General features: G+C 41.5%; 1 protein-coding gene across 5 annotated transcripts in view; it reads right to left on the reverse strand.

Annotated features, from left to right (window-relative positions):
* Positions 1 to 25,420, reverse strand: part of ctnnal1 (catenin (cadherin-associated protein), alpha-like 1) — a 47,222-nt gene that overhangs the window by 6,768 nt on the left and 15,034 nt on the right. Inside the window, exons 2-14 of one of the 5 annotated variants that reach the window (XM_079656424.1) lie at positions 14,913 to 15,102; positions 10,017 to 10,204; positions 9,102 to 9,221; positions 7,646 to 7,735; positions 7,221 to 7,391; positions 5,031 to 5,231; positions 3,976 to 4,062; positions 3,553 to 3,711; positions 2,652 to 2,744; positions 1,334 to 1,369; positions 1,078 to 1,219; positions 191 to 225; positions 51 to 101 (exon numbers count right to left, since the gene is read on the reverse strand). In XM_079656424.1, the coding sequence (XP_079512550.1) occupies positions 51 to 101; positions 191 to 225; positions 1,078 to 1,219; positions 1,334 to 1,369; positions 2,652 to 2,744; positions 3,553 to 3,711; positions 3,976 to 4,062; positions 5,031 to 5,231; positions 7,221 to 7,391; positions 7,646 to 7,735; positions 9,102 to 9,221; positions 10,017 to 10,204; positions 14,913 to 15,102 (1,563 nt within the window). Of the gene's footprint in view, positions 1 to 50; positions 102 to 142; positions 226 to 1,068; positions 1,220 to 1,333; positions 1,370 to 2,651; positions 2,745 to 3,552; positions 3,712 to 3,975; positions 4,063 to 5,030; positions 5,232 to 7,220; positions 7,392 to 7,645; positions 7,736 to 9,101; positions 9,222 to 10,016; positions 10,205 to 14,912; positions 15,103 to 25,420 lie in introns of all 5 variants that reach the window. The other 4 variants (XM_079656422.1, XM_079656426.1, XM_079656425.1 and 1 more) reach the window with 4 other exon arrangements.

A 25,420-nucleotide genomic window follows, 5' to 3' on the forward strand; every position in this document is an offset into this window, starting at 1 on the left:
TGTCATGATGTATTGTCCTGAAACCCAGAGGAGTGTATTATGTATGCTACCTCTGCATCCAACTTGACAGCCTTGGCAGTCTTCAAGTTAGCTGTGTGTTTCTGTGTGAAAAGAGAGTGGCATTAATCAGAGGATTACTAACCATTGGATGATTGGAATATTCATGAGGATGGCTGTGTGAGAAACTCACCCCGGCTCTGGGAAGTGACAAATAAGATCTTTTTTCTGTAAAAAAAAGAAACATAAAGCAAAAATAATCACATGTTATTTCTCTTTGAAATTGTAATACTGCAACTTGTTTGCTTTTAACACTATCCATCCTTGACACATCTTTATCTTTCATCACAAAAAAAGAGCAGCATGGCTCATTTGAACCTACTACAAGGACGATAAACGGATGTTCAGGGGGAAGTTTGAGAGAGCAATAAAACCCAATCTCTCTACTGTCAATACAACACTTTCACAGGACTATAAATGTCTGACGGACGTGATCCTTTCAACCTGCTGAGCTGCACTTCCAAAAGTTTCCTGCGTTTTATGTGAAAGTCAAATTCTTGAGGGCAGCCAGGTCTTGGAAATATGCCAAAAACATCTTTCCCCTGTCTTTGAGATTGCTCAGGCTTACAGTGTGTTCGTATCAAGGTTGATACGAACACACAAATGCAAATAAACACACAGGTGTCAGTGAGGATAACATCTGAGAGGCCATTCATGATTTGAACACTTTGGGTGACTATACATATTGAATGGAGAGAGGGAGATCAGAAGAAGAACGAATGCATGGGTGTTTAATGGCGTTTCACAAAGTTATTCACACAGTCAATGATGGTACATTTTTATAAGATATGTGCTCGCATGTGCTGCTTGCTGCTTTAACTCGCTATTTAAATGTTCAAATTCTGCGTGTGCAAAATTATTCACCCAGGCTTTTCTCTGAGACTTTCTTTCTTTCAGGCTAAAATGCCATTGACAGCACATTTGGCCTTCCCCTTTTCAGTCTTCCTGAAAGACTCTAAGTCTTATGTATATGCTGACCCTCCTGAACGCACACATTAATAAAAAGCGCACCTCGCCTGCCTTCAAAGACGTCGTTGATCTCTCTCAGCAGCAGGGCCATGTCACAGAGCTGAGACTCCCACGCCTCGCAGAACACCTCCAGGTTCTCCTTAGCGATCTTACTGGACGGGTGGAGGGCCAGCGTCTGGGCTGCAGAGATGATCTGAGAGGGAGCGGGAAGAACGAAACATGAGAACATTTTAAAAGTTGATTTGTATGGCAGCGTAAAATATGCAGGCACAGTAAGAGACAGAGAATCTAGAACAAGGAAACTCACTGTGGTGATTTTCGACTTAATCAGCCGTTGATTTATCTAAAAAGGGAATCAAAGGGTTGCTCTGAGGTTGAACACAAGGTTGGAAGCAATCCCTTTCAAACTTACTGAGGAACTAACACTAGACCACAACTAAGGCAAGCCATCAATATGTCTAATATTAATGTTTTACCAATTTTAAAAGCTTTGTCAGTTTGTTTTCTTGATGGGTTGCATTCTCAAACTTCTCTCTATAAGTTGGCTACACTTCTCTTCGAATCCTCGTTCATTAAGACCGGAATAATGGATGATAGATTAAACCACCATCTTCACTCTCTCTGGCTTCACATCAGAGCCTTCGTTCTACTGCTACACCCATTACATTGAATACTGTAATACTAGAAACTGCCCCCCCAAAACATGGGCAGGTAGGAAATAACCTTACCCAGAAGAAGCAACTTAAATACTGTACATATACCAATAATATTAGTACTTCATACATATTGCTGTCAATATAATAAAGAGTAACCTCTGATGCCAAAAATAATATCAGTGAAATAAGCCAGACTAAAAATACATAAATAACCATAGTAACTCATCATACAGATTTATAACACACAATTCAATCAGATGTTCACTAAAAAAGTTAGATGCTATCTTTATTGCATGACGCATTATATGCTTTTCTGAACTCCAGCTTGCGTCATGATTTAAAAACACATGAAACACTATTATATCAGCAAACAAGTCTGGTTTAAAACTACAGCTACTGTGCACACTTGCATGTACACACACACAGTGTAGTATTTAATAGCCAATTACCCTCTGGGCCACCCCTCCATTACTCTGGGCAGGCAGAGACGTATCATCGTCGCCGCCTCACACTGCAGCGTTATTGATTGGTTGACCTTTGAACTTAGGAGTGGAGCCATCGCTGCAGGGTCACAGGGGGCCTGACATTCGCACCGCAGGACGAGAACATTCTACATTGCTGGATAATTACTGGCAGGGATGGTTTCCAAGAGCAAACATAATTGGATTTAGCGGACGAGGAGGACAGCTTGTTCTCAGGTGGAGGAGACGGGAGATCATTTGTCTATTCTCTCTCCCCTATGTGTAAGTAGGATATTGCTCAGGTGTGATTTTATTCCCAGACCCCTGTGTAACCGGTTTGTTTTGATTGATATGCAATTAAAGTGTTGAATGATATGGGTTAGGTTAAATTAAGGTTGACCTGTATAATAGGGTCGATTTCAAACTAACTAAGGCGTGGTGTTTTACACAGATATTTGGGGTCAAATTCACACACATACAAAAACTAAATCCATAGAGGTTATGTTACCTGTGGGCCAATGACATGGAAGGTCTCCTCAGCGTGTATACAGGTGATCTCCAGGGGCTCTGTCCCCGACACATGGCACAGCAGCCGACATGTCTGAAGTAAGAGACACAGAGGGACCAATTTGTGACCAAAAGTGCTTCTGAGGTTTGAAGACACTTATAAATGTTTAAATTTGCTGTATATTCTACCTTGCAACAAATCTAAATGCTTACTGGCAAAACACAAACATGGGTGATCCCACCTAAGTGGGTGAATTATATATATTAAGCTGTATACAGTGACCTAACCACTGCATCGTCATAAATGTAGGTGGATTGAAGTCATCTACACAAAAAAAACCTTCAATATATATGATTTGAAGAAGCATAAAAGAAAGCCACACTTTAATGGTGGTTTAGCTTTCCTTTCAGTGCAACAACAGTGAGTGAATCTTTAGTCTGCATTGTTAAGTTTCAGACTGAAGAAAAACCCTTTTTCCGGAAACTAATCTTCTAAAATAATCTAAAAAGAAATGTTATTTCAAATGTTCACATTACACAATGTCCCTTTTCAAACTATACAGTGCATTCAGTTTGTCAGGGCCACCGACAAAGACATGGCAAAGCCTGCAAGGTATTTTCCTGTTCAGTGTTTGCACAACAAAGCCTCATGTTGACTTTCATTCAGTTGAGGATTAGAAGTGTAGTTTAAGATGTCATTCATTTCAAACTGTGTGTGTAGCAACTTTGCAACTCATGGAGAACTAGCTTTCTCTAAAGACATACCTACGAAGATACACTTATTAAATAAGTCAAATATAAACTTCACTGTTCTTTCTCTTTTTCCAATTTCAACACCTCAACTAAGCCCTACTGTGAAACTTCTCCCGACCTCCCTGATTCCTTTCCTCTGGCCTACGTACCTCCACCAGCTGCTCCTTCTGCTCGGTGAGGGTTCGGGAATACTCGGCCACTGCCTCCAGGTTTCCCTCGGCTCCTGCTGCTTTGAGAGCCCGCAGAGGCAAATGTTCCCCGTGAACTTTAAGCAAGTCAGTGGTACGACAGACAGCCACCTTATGGAGCTGGAGGAGGAATGAGAGATCAGAATAAGAATCATAAAAACAATGGGGGGTAATGGAGGCTGGAAAAAACCCAGCAGAAAGAAAGTTGAGTAAGAGACATAAATTAGAGTGGATTTTGAGAAAGCAGAGTTAAAAGAAGAGAAGCAAAGGTGACACAATGACACGAGTTGATAGAGAGACTTGAGGGAAGCTGAAGAGCATAACTTCTAGTGAGAAAAATGTCATGTCTGTGTCTCACTCTACAGGAGACAGAGGAAAGCTCACCTCACGTCTGAGGTCATTGAGGCTCTGACATGTCTTCAGGATGGCCACCTCCATGCCCTCTGTGGCTTCTTTGGCATGGACAGACTGCTGCTCCGGAGAGACAAGGAGAGGAGGAGGGAAATAAAACATGAGACCCAATATGGTTTACAGTCCCACACACACATCTACATTATTAACTGGAAGAGTGTGGGAATAGAAAAAGAGTGGTTTGGAATTTATATTTATTGATTTTGTTCTGAATATGCAAAAGAGAGCCAGACATTTCAACATGTAGGTTTGTGTAATGAAACAAGTAACTATATCAATTAAAAATTTACAACCATTTTAGACCCATAGCTCCAATGGGAATAAAAACTATAATTTTACTAAACTTTCCACAAGCATCTAGGCCACACATTTTACCGTACACATTCGGATGTGTGTGCAATTTCAAAATATTTAGTGGATGGTAACTTTTAATTGCACAGGCTAGATGAGGCACAACTGTACAATTATGTGGCAGCAGTCAACAATGTTGACAATGAGAAACTGCGGCATAGTGTTTCATGCTCTTCAAGGACAAGGAGACTGTGCTGAATGGCAGCAAGATATAGAAACACTACGTGATGTTTCTCCCTCGGCTGAGTGAGCCTTCATAAAAACGTTATTCAGTTGGGTTAATGTGCTCTGTTCCACGAGGGATGTATGAATGAGTAGGCAAAAAGAATAACTGGGTTAGCTGGGGAAGAAGTCTGGGTCAGTGTATCATGCTGTGTGTGTTAAACAGACATTGACATGTGCCTACAAGACACACACAAGAGATTAAATATTTCCTTTTAGTTTATCACCAACTCCCCATCATTCCTGCCAGCAATTGTTGACAACAATAATCCATTTAACATCTCTTCTTCTTTGCTTGGATAACTCTATATTGCATCTTATTATCATACTTCTTTTACAAGTGTCCTACAGATGAGGTACTTATTATTTTTCTCCATATGGTAGCATATGTTTTTATGAATAATCCTGTAGGTGTATGTGTCTCTCTGCCAGCGTGTCTGCTCGGGCCAACGTACCGCCTCCACCCAGGCGTGCACCAGCTGCTGAGTGTCCTGCCGGGCCAGCTGGCACAGACCCAGGATGGCCTGCCGCTGCTCGTGGCTGGTGTAGGCCGAGTCAGTGAAGTCCTCGGTTCGCTCCACCAGCGCCTCCAGCTGGCCGCCCATGCTCTGAGGGGACAGGGTGTACAGGTTCTCACGCAGGCACTCCACGTTGGACTGCAGGAGGAGAGATGGGAATTAGGGATGTGAGTTGAAGAAGGCACGTTTATTCATAGTACCTTTCAACACAAGGCAATTCAAAGTGTTCAAAATGGCATTTAAAAACACTCATTAAAAACCAAAGATAATAAAATAAACATTACAAAAAAAGACATGAATAAAAGTTCCAGTGCAGCGTAAGATATGAATAGTTGGTACCACTTTACAATAAGACTACCCTTATAAAGGATTCATAAAGGGGTTAATAATTAGGTTATAAATTAGGTTGTAAACACTTTATTAATCATTAAGAACCATTTATAAACCAGTTCTAACATAGTTTCCATACATCAACAAAGGCTCACTATTTGGCAAGATGACTAAGCCTTATATTGGCTACTTAGCGAGAATCAACTCAGTGAACAACAGATACCAAGGATGCTGGCTGATGAAGAAGACGAAGTAAGCTAGGTAGCTAATATAAGACTTAGCAGTACAGATAAATGTGGGCTCACTATTTGGCAAGCAACCGGTCACAGTCACCCTGTTTATCTCATGTCTTATAAAAGCTTATTAATGATTTATAAAGTGTTCACAACCTGATTAATAAATGAATTACAAACTATTAGTAAACCCTTTATAAGGGTAGTCTTATTGTAAAGTGGTACCGAATAGTTCAATTAAAATCAGCGGCAAAAAGAAAAGTCTTCAGCCTGGATTTAAAAGTATTAAGAGTTGCAGCAGACCTGCAGGTTTCTGGGAGTTTGTTCCAGATATTTGGAGCATAATAACTGAAAGATGCTTCTCCAGTTTTAGTTCTGACTCAGAAAGTAGACCAGTCCCTGAATACCTGACAGTTCATAATTTAGCAGGAGAACAGAAAATGTATTTTGGCACTAGACCATTCAATGCTTTATAAACCAGCAGCAGTATTTTGAAATAAATTATTTGACACACAGGAAGCCAGTGTAAAGACTTCAGAACTGGAGTGATGCGATCCACTTTCTTAGTGTTAGTGAGGACTCGATGGAGCATTTTAAGGATTATTTGAAAGATTAATGTAGTTAGTTTTACTAAACAATGACCTCAAGAGAAAAAACGAATATATTACCTCATCACCAGTTTTGCACTTGACCTTGTCATTAAATAACAAGGATTGTGGGATGAGTGTTGAGTCTAAAAGGCACCTTGGGCCATCAAAAGTGCCTAATAAATTCTGCAAGCAGAATCTCAAGTACACAAAGATGAGAGCTAATGCATTTTTTTCTGTTTCATCCTTATCTTTTCAACAAAGAAGTGTCTTTTAAAGAGCTATCTGTCTCTGCTTATGTCCTCAGAAGACAGGTTTACATAAGCTTTTAGTTCAACTCTGCCATTAAGAGCTACGAAGCCATTTATTACAAGCAGTATGCATCTCTGCGCCCTTTCATTAACATAATTTCTTCTACTTTCATCTCACTGGCAAAACGTTTTTTTTGTTGTTGTTTTTCTTTCATTTGCCACTGCACAGGGGGGAGGGAGAACATTAGTCATAGTGATGTTGGTTTTTGGTGATTCACAAACCCTATTACTAAATGACAAAATAGGTACGTCTGGTGCTACATATTGATTCTCTGAGTTACATTTGAAGCTGTTGCAACACGGTGATGCTAGCATGGTAATGATGCAACCACACACCAACCCTCTCACAGAGCCACTATAGTATACTTCTTTAAGACCATGGTATTTCTTATTATTGATATGAATTGAATAGGTCTCTGCCGTTCTTGATACTGATTTTTAAACAGAACGTAGTGTGAGCATTGGGGTGAGAGTTCATGTGTTTGAGCATGCGCAGGCTGTTCTGAAGTTGTTGTGAGAGAGAATTGAAAGTAATAAATGGGAGACGGTGTTTGTGACGCTCCACAAGCCCTAACACCTCGGACGCTCCAGTAGCATTAAGCCACAAGAGAATCATTTCTGAACTTCACAAATACCCCTAATACTGAATCCAGTTCCTCATCCTACCTTGAAGTCCTTGATGCCGTTGTAGATACTGGCAGGGAGGATCTTGTTCTCCCCGTAGCTCCGAGCCTCTGTGACTATCTCGATGACTTGCTCCAGGGCACAGCGCATCCTCTGGAACACGGCGTCCTTGTTGATTCGCGCCGACTCGCAATCTGGGTGCCTCAGGCAAGTCTTGGAAAGGAATTCGATGTGAAATATCAAAAGTTTGGTCCCTCTCTTCCTCTTTTGAACTCCTACCGTTTTCATGCCTTACAACCACCATTATTCACTCTCGTTGTATTTTGAATGATTACTTGACTTAGAGTATTACCATAGATCGCGGCATTTGAGAAGCATTGAAATGAAATAAACTTGAGAAGGCCATTCATCTTTTAAACTGGACATAATCCATAACCCTTGCCCAAAGGTTCAGTGTTGGAGTTTACCTTGGAGGCTGTGAGGAGCATCATGGTGCATTTCTCCAGCACTGCTCTGGCCGCCGCCATCCGAGCTTTCTTCTTCTCATCCTTTAAGTCCTACAGCACAAACACACACACACACACACACACACACACACACACACACACACACACACACCAGATGGTAATGGGTGGCTTTTCCTTTAGCTGCAACTTCTAAGACCTCTCTGGGTGTCCGATGGACATGAAGCATCAAAGCATGTGACACATCTCTTTCATGCTGGTATAAAGGGACACACACATGTGACATATATTCCTCTCCAACCTTACACACAGATGAAGCTTCCCAAGTTAATTACCTTCTAATAAAAAGAGACGCTTCCAGAATATGAAAGAAGATGTGTGTGTGACCTGCAGCACCCCCCTCCATGTATCCCAATCAGAAATAGACAGCTCGAATTAGGTATTTGGGGATTTGGAAAAGGCAGCTGAATCAACTCCTCTCCCATTACTATGCCATAGATTGCAAAGATGATGTGATTATCTGTCATTATTTTTGCCTCTGTGCTCGTCTGGCTTCAATAGACGAAGATGGTGGATTTTCTAAAGGGCTGTGTGCTTGTGCATGTATTAAAGTGCATGAGTGGGAGTGAATATGAGAAAAAATGACAAAGAAAACCAGGTGGCAAATGAGTAAAGGGAGCATTAGCTGTGTTGCGTTGGGGAGGGACATGATGTGTGTTTCAAAACACGTGCTGTGAACAAATTCAAAAAGGCGGATGGTCGATCCTCTCCCTGTCTAGATATCGCAGACGGTGCATTTTACATCAGCTTCTGCAGGCAAAGCGCTTTAGCTGCAGAGGCTCAATGTATGCATCAAAGAAGGATTAGCAGTCTTTGACAGAACAAAGATAAAAACCCTTAGTTGGCCTGTTTTCCTCACATTTTTAAGCAAAAGTTTTGTTTTGCATATGCGCTATTCCCAAAGCTGATATTTGCAGACAGAATGCATCTCTGAAAACATAGGTCAGTTTACATCAATAATGAATTATGATGCAAACAGTGTTTGAGCAGTATGAGTCATAACTGACCTGCACATTTCCCTTTTATGAATTGAGACACAATAGATACCCAAAGAAAGAACAAATGTTTTGAGAAGAAGCTTCGTGAGTTCGTTATTTTGTGGTAAGAGCAAATATTTCATGCCCGAATGATTGATTTATTGAGTTGACTGCTCATTTATGGTGTAAGTGCAGCAGGTTTCACAGTCAAGTCAAAACCACTGTAGAGTGCATCTACATGAGTGAGCATCATGTACTTGGAATTGATTGAATTAAAGTCACATCACCCAATGTTTATAAACTAGACTATATCCATATGTAAGACCACAAATACATTTCATTTATTGAATAAAACTTTATAATGTGCTGACAATTTAGACACTTTAAACCAACAAGAGTTGGTTTCTTCACTTGCTACTCACGTTCTGTCTGTCTCCAGTGAGGTGGGCAAACTCCACCATCTCGTTGCCAAACTGGCTGAAAATCTGTACAAATTCCTGGAAGGTGCTGACTCTTTCCAGATGGTCGAGGGTAACAAGGACCTAAGAAGAATGGAAGATCAGAGTAGTAAGGTGAAAGCCCCCTTATGGTTGTGTTCTTGAAGTCTTCGCACACTGAAACAACCTATTTCTGTTATTGCAAGATATCAGCAGGAGGGACAAAAACAACCCTGAAGCTTTTCCTCACAACAGAACCAAGAGTAAAAGTAATTGGACGGTCATATATCAATATTTTAGATTTGTTTGCATTGCATTTGGGTTACTCCTGTGCGACTATTTAAGTGTTCTCCCAAAATAAATCAGCTGATGAAGTCGTTCCAAACCTGCATTTGAGTTAATAGCAGTCTTTGTAGATGCTAATTTAGCTGCAGAGGGCTAGCTGGCAGCGCTAACGCAGTATCTTTTATCCCCACCAGACAAAGAGGAGGAAGAGATGTAATTGTGTTTGCCGGTAATGGAGGACAGGGGGCTGTCGACTGTCTGTCCAAACGAGGCTAACCAGTCCTGATAAGGCCCCCTGTTTCCATTCTTGGCTCAGTCTACAGCTACATCCGTATCACACTGTCTGGATAAGACCATAGCCAGGTACGATGGAGGGAGAAAGTCTCTTGCTCTGCGTTTTTATGTGATCACTAAATGTGCTGTTCCCTCCAATTACCTCCAGAGTAAGAGAGCCAGTGCTTATCTATTAGGAAATAAAAGGATCCAGGATGGTATTTGCGTAACTGCCTGAGTGTTTTATTTAGGCATGGCTAACCTTTTTGTGTGTATGTGTGCAAGAGACTAAGCAATAGAGCTTATCTGTATCATTTTAAGGGGGTAGTTTGCATGTCTCACCTTGTTGCGTGATGTGATTATCTGTTTGATGACGATGCGGTCAGCCAGGACCAGGACTTTAGTGACTGAAGAAAGGAGTAAGCGTGCAGCCTTCACCATCCCGGTCCTCTCATTGAACACTGTGCCACATCCTTCTGACTGGGATGGCAAGGGCGATCCCGCGTCTGTCAGCTGGGCTATGGCATCACCTAAATGAGGAGAGAAGGGAAGTGTTTGGTTCAGCAACAGAGATAGACTGATATACTGGCCGGGTTGATATATTGTATTTCAGTATGGGGATGCAACAATCGATTCAATGGATATCTGCATTGTAACTAGTGCGCTTTTTCTGCATAAGGCTTCCCCTCTGCATTGAAATAACTAGGAGCAAACATAACTTCAAACATGACAGCTCGAATATATTTGTAACCCTAAGTGGACATACATTGAAGATGTTTTTTAGGCTTGTGCTTGTTTTGATTACATTGAGTTTGACAGTTCATGAGACTTTTGGTTGGACTGAGAGCTTCTGTCTGTCAGATGATTCAGGAAGAGTCCAGTTGAGGAGGGTGACTCAGAACACGCCGGAGGGTTTACAGTTCCCATCTGGCCTGAGAGCGCCCGAAGGTTCCCTCTGAGGAGCTGGAGGATGTGGCGGCTAGCCAGAAAGACCTTTAGGCGACTTTGCTTTGCCTGCTGCCACTGAGATCTGGACCCTGACAAGAGGCAGAACACGAAAGGATGGGTGGACAAATGATAATTTCCTAAAGGCCCTCAGTCAGACAACACAGTAGCGTGATGTCCTTCCAATCTGCCACTCTTCACCTCAGGGAGAACATATCGTCCTAGGCAAGATGAAACACAATGGTACTATATTCAGCACAATGTTGTGACAGCTATGCAAGCCTAACCGAACACTAATGGCATGCTTTCTGTGTGACATGACACAACTAAGACCCTCACAATTTATACATGGACAAAACATGCAAATGGGAAATATACGTTGAGCATCAGACTTTCCAGACAAGAAGAAAATGTCCAGAGTTCAGGGTAAGAGGGAGGAGAGAAACTCTCAGAAAAGAGGGGGAAGGGTATATAGCTAGGTCTCTATCGGGTCATACAGCTTGGCAGTCTTTTCGGTTTGGCTGTTTTTTTAAAGAAAGCAGCACTGACAAACTGATTGCATCCGACAGGCTGCTTTTTTGGTGCCAGTTCCGCTAACCAGTTAAAACATCTAGGCCTGGCTGGCAAAGGATGCTCAACCCCCATGACACTAGCACGGGGGAAGATGGAGCCAACTTTACCCTTCAAATCCAAGAATATGAATGGTTTGGACTGGGGGATGAATTTGCATGAGCTTATATGTAAAACAGAAAGCTGGTACCTTAGTTTTCATTATTCTAGAGACCTTTGTAACTCTTTAGAAGCATCTGTTCCCTGTAAAAAAACATCTTGTTCCTACATTGAAAATCATGCTTCAGGTGTAATGAATTCTCTTTCTTTCTGTTTGACATAATGATAGATTTTATTCATCAGTGAAAACTTGAAAAGGCTGATCCTGGATGTGTTGGTGCAGCGCTTGTAGACAGTAAATCTTGCATTTCTCAATTGAGGGCAATGTCTGTCCGCATGTTAGTTGATTGCATTAAAACTTGAGAAAGATCTTTATGCCCCCACAGGATTACTTTGTTGATTCATTCACTTTTAATCTAGAGCTATAACCAGCTGAACTTTGGTTTGGTTGGGTTTTGGTTTTGGAAATACTTTCAAAACTAATCCTACTCTGGGTTTATTGCTAATTAGCCAACACTAGCATGCTGACAACGCTAAACTAAGATGGTGAACATGGTGAACAGTGTCGAGTACGCTTGCTTGGTAGCACATATCTTCCGAGTCACTTGCTTCAGAAGCGAGGCAAGAATCCTTCCTGGCATTTGGAATACGAAGAGTGGAACAGGCTAGCAAGTGTCATATGAGAGGCCCCGCCTTACATTTTCCGCCACGGATTTGGGGAAATTGGTCCGTGCGCAAAGCATTGTGGGGATTTTAAGACCGTGGAGTCTACACATGTGCAGCTTAGAAATTTCTCGCTACGAAGTACGCCGAGCTCGGTAGAATTCCAAGTATGCTGGACATTGGAACAGTCCTTCGGCGGCACTCGATGACGTAGTATGCTTGAAATAGTGGCTCCGGAGCAGCTTTTTGTCAACATTGAGAAACACCCAGTATCTCTGCTACACATAAACAAAAGAGTTTAGCTCAAAGTATTGCACAAATGTTTTCTGTATAGTTTATACATCATTAATGAGTGAAAGCTAGAAAAAAGGTAAATACTTGTGTGTTTGAAAAGTGTTAAGAGCTAATCTTATTCCCATGTTTTACCAATTGATTGCCTAAACATGTAGTCCAGTATTAAAAATACTGATGGACTGTATGAGCTATGGTTTTATTTTGAATCTTCCTACAGTCATATGTTGAATCTTATGATATGAGGAGAAAGATGAAGTGAGACAGCGGTTTGTGAATGTGAGAATGACACTGAGAGACTGAGTGAAAGAGACAGAGACAGAGATCCAACACAGATTGCCTCCACTGACCTGCCTCATTGGATCTGTTCACTGCTCTGATGACGGGCGGCATCTAATTAAAGAGTGCTTTCAGCCTGCCTTTATTTCATTCATTATAGCGCACAAGACTGAAGCCTGCCTGATTAAACTCTCCCTGCGGCTAGGTATTAGAGAATGTCAATCCATCACTAACTAGCCCTTCTCTCTCCTGGATACTAACAGCTTCAAAAAAGTGTTTATTTGTAATCTCTGAAAATGTCTCTATCATTATATTAAATGGTCAGAGAGACAGCAAGTGTTGGCTTTCTTCTTAATCAGTAAACTGTGTAAGGAATGCAAGGCAAAACTGTGAAAACGCCTTCCTAAGAGGAAAGTGAGAACTAGAATAAATTAGTCGCAGCGGGTACACAAATCCAGACAATTGCAAATGCACACACACACACAGGCTCACTAGGCCTCACCTATACACACATTCACACGCACATTTTCTCATCAGTCTTCTCTCCCCCTCCCACCAGCACTTCTTTGTCAGAGTTTAAGCGTCTTTACAAATCAACGCCGTGTGAGGATTAAATGCTCTGCTATACATTTGGTTCCCCCAACATAAACCTATTATCACGATGTTGTGACTAAATTCTTAGTGGGATTTTGTTTCCGCTGTGCTCTGCAGAAGGCTAAATGAGGTCCTTGTTTTGCCTGATAAGAACTAAGTTTCACAAGCAAGTGATACCAACTATCTAAATTAGAAAGTGTAAGAAAACTTAGAAAGACACCAAGATACAGGGTTGACGTGTGCCTTGGGTGTTTTTTTGATTAAATGTTAATAGCTAAAGCTTGTAGGAAAGTGTAAAAACACTGAAAGAAACACATTTCTGACAAAACCATCACCTCTTCTGTCTCGGGTTCAATAAAAGCTGACAGTCCCACAAGAACGATCCACACATTCTTGTTCCTTCACACTGGTTGTCACTGTTTCCACCCCTCCCACAACCCTCTGAACCTCTTTGTCTCTCTCAGTTGTTTACTGTTTTGCACTCGAAATATCCATCCATGACATGTCTGACAGCACACATTGGGCGAGAGGCAGACCTCACCCTGGATAGTTTGGCAGTCTATCACCTAACCTGCATGTTTTAGAATTGGAAGGAAACTGCGGAAAATTAGATGTGGGGAGAAATATAAGCCACACACAGACAGGCCCAGACAGCCGATTTAAACCCTGGGAAATAAATGAGGGGTCTGACCTCAGGTGGAGAAATGTTCTCTACGTAACTCTGAAGAAATCTATAAGGCAGTGAACATCGGGAAAACTAAAACTTTCAATCTTGCCAACAGCCTGCCGCATAACGTTTCTAAAAGTGTTTTTTAAGAACTTATTATGCAGTGCTTTTTCAAGCCAGTGCAGACACATTTGCTCCCTCTTTCTACACATCGCCCTTGGGTGAAGAAGCCCTTTTTGCAGGCTTTACTTCCAACCTAATAACAACAATGTCTTTAGAACACTCTGGAGGTCCTCTGGTTTAATAGTGTCTGTCAGCCACGCTGTCCAGACAAATCGAAACCTGCTTAAATTTGATAACACTTTGAAGCCCCAAGCTGATGCCTGATGCTTTATGAAACTGTCAGTTTATCTTAACAAATAAACACCGATAAGTCTTATTCGCTGACCAGCTAGAACAACCTTAATGGACATTTCTGAGCACCCTCAAGCCATGGCAATGTATGAGACAGAAAGATACAGTGTTTATGAACAAGACTTTAGAATTTCAGTTTAAAAACACAGATGTGACCACAAAACAAGTGCTGTTTCTATCTACCCCTGAAGAGAAACACTAGAGCAGTGGTTCCCAACCTGGGGGGCGCTAGGCCTCAGATGATTTGAGGCCAAATATCATATTTAGACTTTTTTTTTATTTTTTATAAAGCAATAAATGATTGTCACTAAAAGCCTTGTCTCTACATTACAATAAAATATAAAAAATAATTGATTAATTAATTTGAATAACAATTCAAGTTAGTGGCTATTAAAGGCATAAAAAGTAATGTATCATTCTTTCTTTAATAGAAATGTTTCTTCTGCCCGTAAAGTGTCCAAACCGGGCTTTTCTGGATAAGCGCATTTTTAAAACATAGTCATTGTCCATGCCGGTTTCAGTTGGATTATTTGTCACAGTTGCTCCGATCAGATCGGTCTCCTCCATTTTATAGATTATTTACGACTTCCAACAGGAGTCATTTGGGGGGGCTCTTGGGAAAAAAGGTTGGGAACCAGAGCACTAGAGGATGTATTGAGTTGCAGTGATTCAATCAAATGTTAGGCACACAAAGTGATTCAGCCAAAGAAACCCACCTGCCCTGCGAGCCTCGAAGCAGGCTTGCCCCATCTCATCCTTCAGCTCTTGGTTCTCTGAGGCGATGGCCTCTCCAACGGCGACAAAACGTCCCACAGCCAAGCTCACTGCCTGGCCCACCCTGTGTATGGCTGCTAGGGTGCGCTCAGACTTATTTGGCTTGTCTTTATGGTTGATCAGAGTTGTGATCTATGTGGAGAAAGAAAAAAGGAAAAATGTTGACACAAACCTCAAAACCTGGAGGAAGTTAAATAAATACATTATTTGAATGGCTGCACAATGCCTCTGTAGAATCATTCATTCTTAAGGACGCCGCGATAAAAACTGAACACTATCTTTGATAATAGAACATGTTTAGCCTGGAGATCACACACCATCTGCTTATCAGGAGAGAGGAGTTTCCAGCATCCACCGCTACAAGTAGAGATAAGGTTTTGGAAACGGCACGTGGATAACCTACGATGCGTGTCAGAAGGAGGGTAAGCAGTGTGCGAAATACCCGTCAATAATCGGGGGGGGTCCCCACCTCCCGTTTATTGCGCAATATACCGGTCGAAGATTTCTCAATATGCAGTAGGCCTATACAATATTTAATGGATGCAAGCCAAGACAATCAGTAGTCTGTAGCAGCGTTTCTCAACCGGGGCGCCGCCTGGCGTCTTCAGGGGTGCCGTCAAATAATTCTATATTGTGACGTTCATATGAATGAATGAATACGCGACCGTTAAAGAGCCGTCCGTTTTCGATTCCATGTGAGGAAATGCTTTTGCCAGCCAAAATAGAAGATATGTGAATAAATGTTTTGAATTATGAATACTGGACATAGTAAGCTTAAAAACATTTTAGTGACCATGACAAATACATATCATAATTTGAGACCCCCCTGTCATTTTGCTGTTGAGGCTTTCAGGGGGGCTCAGGTGTTAATCAGGGAGGGTCGAGCTCCCCCAGACCCCCCCGTATGTTGCACACTGAGGGTAAGCATGTCAACAGAACACACGCATCCTATCTCCAAATCTTCTTACACAACATTTTATAACATTTCCAAAATGAGAAGCAACAAACACAGCAGATGGGACACACGCGCACTTCTTCTGTGACATACAATGGATAGTCCACCACTGAATACAACAACACACACACATTAAACTCAGGTGGGGCCTCTTAGTGATAATTGAGGGTATGAATTATGAATGGAAACAGTCAATTATCATCAATTATTCATTGATTGCTTTCACTCTCTCCAGCTGTTATCATTGTGGGTGTCAGTGTGTGTATGTGTGTCAAACCATTTGGGTCAGGGAGTGCTGGGTTGGGATTTTAATTGGTCCACAGCTGCAGGTGGTCAAAGTGGGGAGTCTTTAGCAGAAAAGCCTTTGAACACGTGCTGGTTCTGTTACGCTCAGATGGCTCTTTCAACACGCCGCATCTTGACACAGGACCATAGAAGTGAATGAAATGCTTTGAAATGTGTTCAGATATGTTTGACAGTGTATAACACAATATCCCTGAGAGGAAAGTGAAAAGGTTTTTTTTGTGGGTCAGCAAGTGACAGGTAACACACACACTAGGGCTGCACGATATTGGAAAAAAATGAAAATTGCGATTTCTCCCCCGACCTGCGATATATATTGCGATATGAAAACATACAGGAATTGAAGAAAAGACCGTTTTTTTCCCCGCAAACCATCCTTTCTTGAACTTATAATAATGCTATACAATTGGTATTTTTTTTACTATATTTGACCGGATGAAGGATTTTAGTGACGGACGTCTGGATCTTAAGTTATCAGGGCAACAAGCTGAGCTAGCTCGGTTAGCAGCGCCAAACTGCCCTGGAGAAACACATGAAACTACTTCATTCAGTGTTTTTACCTTTAATCACCGGGTCCGTTTGTTTTGGGGATTTGATTGTGATTGGTGGTTTGCTGTGCATGCAGAGCCTGCATGTTACTCACTCAATACCCCTGACATGAGAGCCGCGCAAGTTTTCCTTTTGTAGCAAGCAGCAAAAGAATTGTAACATGACGTGTTTGAGTTAATTTGCCTACTTCATATCGCAAGCCCTAAAATAGAAAATGAAGATTGTGATGTATTGCGCATGCGCATATAGCGATTATCGTCACAACACGATATATCGTGCAGCCCACCCACACACACACACACACACACACACACACACACACACATACACACACACACACACACACACACACACACACACACACACACACACACACACACACACACACACACACACACACACACACACACACACACACACACACACACACACACACACACACACACACACACACACCACAGTCAGCCCAACAATACATGCAACAACCAAAAGAGGCTTTTTGTAATTATTTTCTCAATTTCTTCATTATTATTTTCAATCGATTGATTGTTAGCTCAATAAACATCCGATAACAGATAACAGTGAGAGAAGACCAACAAAAGCATAGACTTGTTATATTTGAGAATCTTAGCCCTCGAATGCGTTTCATTTTGGCTTGAAGGATGTGAACAATAATTGTGTTTATTTTGATCGACTTGTGATTTAAAAATGATGAAAAACGACACAATGAAAAAGTGATTAAAAAGAAAATTGAGTACACCAAATGAAGCTGATGCTCCCTCGTTCTTCCACTATTCTTTCTCTTCTATAACTGCCCCTTTTTAGAACCATCTCTGTCACCAAATGTTGGAAGAAAAACTGTAGATGATAGAGAAAGTAAAACTGCTTTTTCCAGAGGTATGTCTTGTACTTTTAACTGCTGTACCAAATTTAAAAAATCCAACAAAGATCCCGACCCTGAACAGGATCATAAAGCAGCTCATTTGGCCCGTCACTCTCCACTTTATCATCGTGAGCCCACAGTCCCCCAAACAGAGCAGGACACTGGCTGGATTGACGCAGTCTAAAATAAGGGCCCAGTGCCACATGATTCAGAGCTATGTCATAAACAGACTGTCATAGAACGTCATGTGGCATTTATGTTATACAAGAGACATTTCTTTGACGTAGAAATGGTTCAAGGATCTGTCTATTCTTGAAGACTCTGTGTCTGGATGCAGAGAAGGGCATGGTTGTTTTCCCAGATGACTTGTACAAGCAAATGGTGACACTCATGAACACTGAGGCTGGCACTGATCCAGTAACCAGTGTTAAAGGACAGGGAAAGCATGAGGGAGGAACTTAAGCCTGTGCATGTGTGAAGGTAAACAAACAGCAGCACCTGAGGCTCAGAGAGAGAGAGAGAGAGAGAGAGAGCAGAGGGGAGGCATCAAAAGAAAACCTGATTACAGATCTTCCTGCGCTTCTTCTACAGGCAGCAGATGAACTGGGGGTGAAGTAAGTTATACAAGTTTAACGCATCGTGTCTGTGAAAACACAAACAGAGAGAAAAAGTCAGTGAGTTAAAAAGATAGGCAGGGAGAGAGAGCGGAGAGTAACGACCACTTTGAATTTCCTCCATGTACTAGGTGGGTACTTTTTCTGGGCTGTGCAAACAGGAACAGAGCAGGGTGGGAGAACATAATATTGATACAGTGCCATAGCAGCAGAGGCCATTGTGTGTGTGTGTGCGTGTGCGTGTGCGTGTGCGTGTGCGTGTGCGTGTGCGTGTGTGTGTGTGTGTGTGTGTGTGTGTGTGTGTGTGTGTGTGTGACTGTGTATCAGAGGAACTTGTGTCATTTTCCACAGACAGAGAAAAGAGAACACTCATTCTACATTTGTTAGAGAACCCTAAAAAAGAAGATTGCATTTCAAGTTAAAAAACAGGTTATTACTGCTGGGTATCAAGTGAAACCGTTGGATATCATAGTAACCAAGACTACAGAGGGCCAGACATTACATTTCAACTTTCAGCAACTTTAGTTGATATTTTGATACTCTAGACTTGCATTGGTTGATAACAGCTTCACCCCTTATAGACACCTGTTGAATCATTAAAGCAAATGCTGGAAGTTTACTGTATATTTCACTGCAGCCCATCAATTAAAAACCTCTCCTCTCCATTCATTCTTCATCTCTCTGTTTCACACACACCCTCACTGCACCATGCTGCTGTGCTCTGCTGCACTCCAGCAGTGTTTGAATGCCAATGAGCTTTACCAACCAGGCAGCATCCGGCCCAAAGCCTCCACAACTCCACTGAGGATTTGCAGGATTTGAAATATGTGGCACATAAACAGAACTGTTGCTTCAGATGCAAAGTCAGACCTCCGTCAGGTTTGTTTATTGAGAGGGATAACTGGTTATGTCCCCGGTGTAAAACATTTTTATTTTCTACTTTTTAAAGTAATAAATGTGGTGGGCAAATTCAAATCCTGACCAACCCCTTATTTCTCCCCTGGTACACATTCAGTCAATTCCCAACCGTCCACCTTTCACCTCTTTGTTACCGTAATTAGGAGGACAATTACAAGGCCAATAAAAACAAAATCAACAGCTTACTCTGAGTAACACAATACACCAACAGAGCCTAAACATTTGGTTAGCGGGAAATCTAGACCGACACTTCAAGGCCACAGTGAGCGACTATAAATCAGAGGGTAACAAAAGCTGGAAACATTTGTGGCTGCCTCCCATGGCGACTGAATGAGCTCCATTGAATGGTCAAGCTGGGAGAAAGTTTGCTGTTATCCGAGTCATTCCTTCACTCGGCCTGCATGGCTTTTTATCGTTGTGATTCTTGGATAATGCAATAGTATAAATGGCAGTGCTTATGAAAGACAAATTGAAAGCCTCTCTCCCCGAGGCAAATGTGCGACATTTTTGGCATTCAAAAACAGCAACAAATCTCTCACAAACAAAGGCAGCAAGATAAAAGTGAGTGTGAACAAGCTGGAGGCCTGACGAGGGTTTTATTGAACACTCATTGTAGCCATTGATCACAATAGCTGCTTTCCTGGCAAGTGTTATATTGGCATGCTTATTCGTTTGAATAGTATATCTGATTCCTTTAAGCTAAATGTACTTGGCCTGTTGACAAGAGTAGCTAACTCAAACTTACATTTGAATCCAGATCAAAAAGATGAAATGAAAAGTTAAGCAAATCCTAGCAAAGAAACTCACATCACATTCAGCCATTAGCAGGACAACTCAATAGGATTTCCACATGTGGGGGTGTGGATCAAAGAAGGAACGTTATCCATCCGTAGTGACAGCACAGTTATTTTTTATTTTGTTTAGTGAAGCTGTGTGGGTGTGGGCTGTGGATACAAGTTACTTTACTGCCGTAGTAGCGCTGCATACTTGTTATGTGTATAGACAGGAAGTAATTGGACAGTAGCTTGTGTGAAGAGAAGGAGACAAGGAGGAAACAAAGATGGAGGTTTCGGTCATGTTTGCGTTCTGACATTTTAGTTAAGTGAGTTTGTCCTTGTTTATGTGAAACTTAATTTCTCCATTTGTGCTAACTTTGGAAGCTTTCTATTTCCGTACACTTCAGATTTTCGGTCCAATTACACAAAGTCTACGGCATATGAACACTTTGTTAAAGTAAACAGGAAAAAGAATACTTCCAGGTCTCATTTCAGCACATTACAGCACAAAGGGATCATTGTCGCAGGGAGAGCTGTACCTAAAAAGGACAAGGACAGGCTTTTGTCTTTTCCATGTTGATAACGCCTGGAGGTTTCCAAACTTTTTGTCTTTCACAGTATCAGCATTTAAAAAAGCCAGGCTTTTTCTGGGCAAGCGGAGACGTGGCTGTGTTTTCAAAGGGGGCCGCCAAGAGAATGAAAAAACATAAGAGAAAAAGGATGAAAGTTGTACTGAACATGCACTTTAATGGGTTAGCAAATTCCTTCCAAATTGGCTGTGAGCGTGAGCAGACGGGAGTTCAACGCTGGTCCACAGCCAGACTGGAGAAGCGATACAGGGAGAAGAAAGGAGAGACAAGAGAGCTAGGAGGAGAGTGCATATAGATATATAAGGAGAGGGAGCAAGGGAATAAAGAGTAGGACATAGGCATCACACTTTATTATGACTTTTTCCATCCTCACTATATCCGACACTTTTCTTCAATCTTTTTGAATTCCCTTTCTTCTATCAACACATTTATCTCTCCTCTAGAAGTTTTCTGTGCGCAGTACTGTAAAGGAGTCAAGTCTGTCTCTAGAGCATGGCCGCTGCAGTAGAGTGCAGTGTGATACGGTGCAGTAACAGCTCTTGATTTTTTTTAAGCTGCATCATTTGGGGTATACTGTGAAATCATGTGCAAAGAACAGCAGAAATAGTAGAGCTGCTGCACCGTCCAATTCTTACACTGCAACATCTGATTAATCAGAAAACATATGCCCTTTCATCCCCCAATGAAACAAGTACATTTCTATAGTCCTAATTTCAAGCACACAATGCACAATCATTTGACAAATTGCTCCAAACTAGTATGCCAAGTTTTCTGGAAGCAGTTGGTCATTACAGAAGAAAAACATTAGTGCAACTTACCAGGCTAGCCAAAGTACACCCATATTCTGCAACGATGCGTCATGCCCTCATCTGGCAATTGTAAGCTGCACTTTTGTATGCTTTCAGCTCCCCACGGACACTGGTTAGAGTTACAGAGCTACTGGGAGCAAAACGCAACTTTTTTTGGAGTAGGTTGATAAATTACAAACCAGAAAGCAGCAAATGAATCAAGCCTAGAAGCTGAGCTGAACCTCATCCATATGTAGTCCTGACAGGTCATGCAATTTTAGGAATATGATTTTATATGAGGGGCTATTTTTCAATGGGTACTACCACACACACCATAAGTCTGTTTAAGTGGCTGGTTTAAGTAGAAGTTCAATCTTTGTACAGATTCTAAGAACCTATAGGCGTTGATATCATGCCAAAATCACGTCTGCACTTGGGAGGAATAACGGAAACAAGCAGAAACTCAATTATTCTGGTGTAAAAGAGGTTAAAGAACCCCAGGCATCTGTATTTCTTTTCTGCCTATACATAAGAAAGATAAGTCTAAATTGGGGCCTCTTTTATGGCTCCCTAAACCAGTGATAGTGGCCTGACATTATGAGGCTGCATCCAATTAGTGAAACCTGCTTTCATCATCTACCTTTTCACCCTGCATAAACACACATCTAGCTGAAGTACTAGTTATAGAGATAACTATGGAGAGTGCAGTGATTTGGCAGTAGTAGCTGCAGCCGTTTAGGATAATTGAACACAGATGGGTTTAGCTTGCAAGACAGATCATTTCAAAGAAAAGATAGACTAATTGCTGCATGCCTATACAACAGCAAGATGACGGGGATAATACCAGCTGATTGCCAAAGAGAGAGGGGGGGGGGCACATCGGGGGGTGATGGATGTGGGAAAACCGCAGAGGCCAACAGAGGGGCAAGCTGACAGCCATGTCGTATAACCAACAAACAGATTATCATTCCTGTGTATTAAATCCCCAAAGGACAAGCATGTCTTTGTGCTTATTTATTTGCGACACTGTAAGACTTTCATTAGGTTATTATTGAGTTTTTAAATCGCAGTTGCATGAGAAACACGGATATGTCATTTTCAGATTTCTCTTTCTCGCCATAATTCTCACATCATTAGTTGTATATCACTACTTGCTGACAGAAAAATGACAAATGTTGCACCGTGTAAATCGGATAATCAAGTTGAAGATCTATTCATTTAAAAAGGAGAATATGTTGCAGTTGTGTTTATAGCTTGTTTCTGAAAAACTAGTACTGCTTTAATAACACATTCAACAGTACAATTATATGGATATAATGGGTTATGATATTGCATTTCTGCCCATGGCAATGAATTATTCACATTTACAAATGCTATTGGAGGAATTTTGCTCGATAGTCAAGACTTGTTTTCTTTATGCCTCGGGTCATTTTCAATATTAGGAACTCGTCCTAATGAGCAGTACAAGTTTTTGGTTAAGTTTTATTTTCATTGTCATGTATTAATGTTGTACGTTTTTCACAGCTGGTAATCATGGAATGGGTTAAGCTAGTTTTCACTTTGTTTGACCAAAGTCTAGGAAGTGGATTGGCTAGGTAAACATGGTGGGGAGGAAAGCGGGGGACATGTGACAAAGGTCAGTAATCAGCCGGTGAGCATGTGACATGAACCTCCGCCCACTCGAGCATGACACGCAGCCAACGAGACAGACAAGCAGACGGACACTAATGGAGGTAGACACAGAGAAGTGGGGGTGTACTGAGGTTAGCAGATAGAGAAAAAAAGGTCTGAAGGACAGTGACCAAAAACGAGTTCAATGCGATTGTTTGTTTTTCAGACTGTGGCCCATTGGAGTTGTATGAGAGACAGGCACTGACTGGCCTTCAAACTTTGGCTCAGCAATCAGAGCTGACATTTGAATATGTGGACAGGCAGATTGAATCCACAGCAAACATCAGCAAAAAGGTTATCACAGATTAATAACAACTAGCTGTATCCCATTGTGTGTAAACCGACTACTCAAGAGGGTGAATGACCAACATTAGAGTATCATGACTGTAGTGAGTCTGAATGACACATAGTGGGTCTGTTATGGATGCACTTGTGAGGCCTTTTATTCAAGAACTGAACACAACGGATATATTCAAAATCAACATAAAATAGCACATTTGAACTTTTTATTCTCTCAGAATTTACCTGATAAAATAATATGTAAATGACACATGATTAATAATCTGTCCGGGCATTTGATGCTTGCTTACTTTTATTTATTTGAGGTGTTTTTTTGGATTACAGGCATATTTCAGACATTGCTAGTGCATGTTATTCATATTTAAAGAGACCTGACTAAAGAGACCTGACTGTACATTGCAAGTAGTGTAAACATACATTAAATTGTTGTGTTGTGTGTTGAAATATTATAATGAAAACAAGTTTTTAGCAGAAAGTGATACCACTGATCTTAACTAAGCAAGCTATTTGAGTGTTGCATGTGAGGTTACACAGATGGAAAGATGGTACATGTGACACTTGCTAAAACAGGTACCTTGGTCCTCTGACCACTGAGGTATGCCAAGGCTCATGATGCCTGCATAGTTTAATAGCATAGCTCTGGAGTAGAGACAGCCAATGACACACACACACACACACACACACACACACACACACACACACACACACACACACACACACACACACACACACACACACACACACACACACACACACACACACACACACACACACACACACACACACACACACACACACACACACACACACACACACACACACACACACACACACACACACACACACACACACACACACACACACAGCTTGCATTCAGCAGAGCACAATACCTCTTTTCATTCCTTCTTGCACACGTAATTCTCAGGATAGTAAGTGGGAGGGAGGGAGAGAGCGTCGGAGCCAGACAAAGAGAAAGTCAGGGACGGGTCAAGCAAGGAGAGGAGAGATGTGCCCTGAAAAACAACGTGGGTCAAACTCCCTCTGGCTGCCTCAATGTTCACCTGGCCCTTCTCCGGTGTACCTGGGGATAATGTGAGGGTCAGCTTCAGATACAGAGCAGCCCGAGGCGGTGGATCACCTGGGATCTGAGACCTACATGCACCGAGCTGTTCATATGGTAACTCCTCTGTGCCACAACCATTTACTTTACTGAGGAAACTCACTGACTGCTGCATGTTAAATATTATTTCTTTTTTTTGGCAGTCACGACTAGAGCTGGCTAACATTTGTAATACTTGTGTCAATACAGTACTCGAACAAGAGTACCTTAGTCAGGGGGAATATAAGCATGCTGTATGCTTGGTTAACATTAATATTTACACATGAACACACATGATATCAGTATCAATCCTCTCATTCAACAACTCTTGACAAGAAAGTAAATAGGAAAAATGTTGAACTGTTCATGTAACCTAAGCAACAACAAGGGAACTCAAGCTTGGTTAAATATAAAATCAGTCTAAAATTAGCAGTGGTAAAAAGAACATATCAAATTCAAGGATGAATAAAAAAAGATTGATGGAGAATCTAGCAATGCTTTCGATTCCAGCTTTCAATATTTGGGCGGTTTTCAACGGCTAAAATATTAACGCAGGACATTTCTACTAAATACTGAACACAGCTCTTCATATTATTACTACTCACTGTTCTAGAAAAAACTGAGGCTTGAGCTGCTTTTCTATTTTCATGGTCAAAGGCATAACATGATTTGCTAACTAAACTGTCATCTCTGTTTCCTTTTCCGCTAAATCTCTGCAGGTGACCGTGACTTTCCCATTAAAGCTGAGCTGACATCTAACCCCGAGTAGTCAACTGAAATGTTTGCTCCAGGCTCCTCGTATGACTCATAGCGCGGCAACGTGTCAAACACTATACTTTTTCCCCCTCAGCTTTTGTCGCACCACGACACAACAGCAAGTGCTGCTGCAGTGTGCATCATCATTTTTTTTTTTTTATGCAAGGAATTCAAGCCCTGTCAGATTAGCTGACTCACCATTAGGCCTTGGAATATAATGAAAATGCAGAATTTTTTTTACTGAATGA

The sequence above is a fragment of the Notothenia rossii genome (genome assembly GCF_949606895.1).
Source record: "Notothenia rossii genome assembly, chromosome: 10".
Lineage (NCBI taxonomy): Eukaryota > Metazoa > Chordata > Actinopteri > Perciformes > Nototheniidae > Notothenia > Notothenia rossii.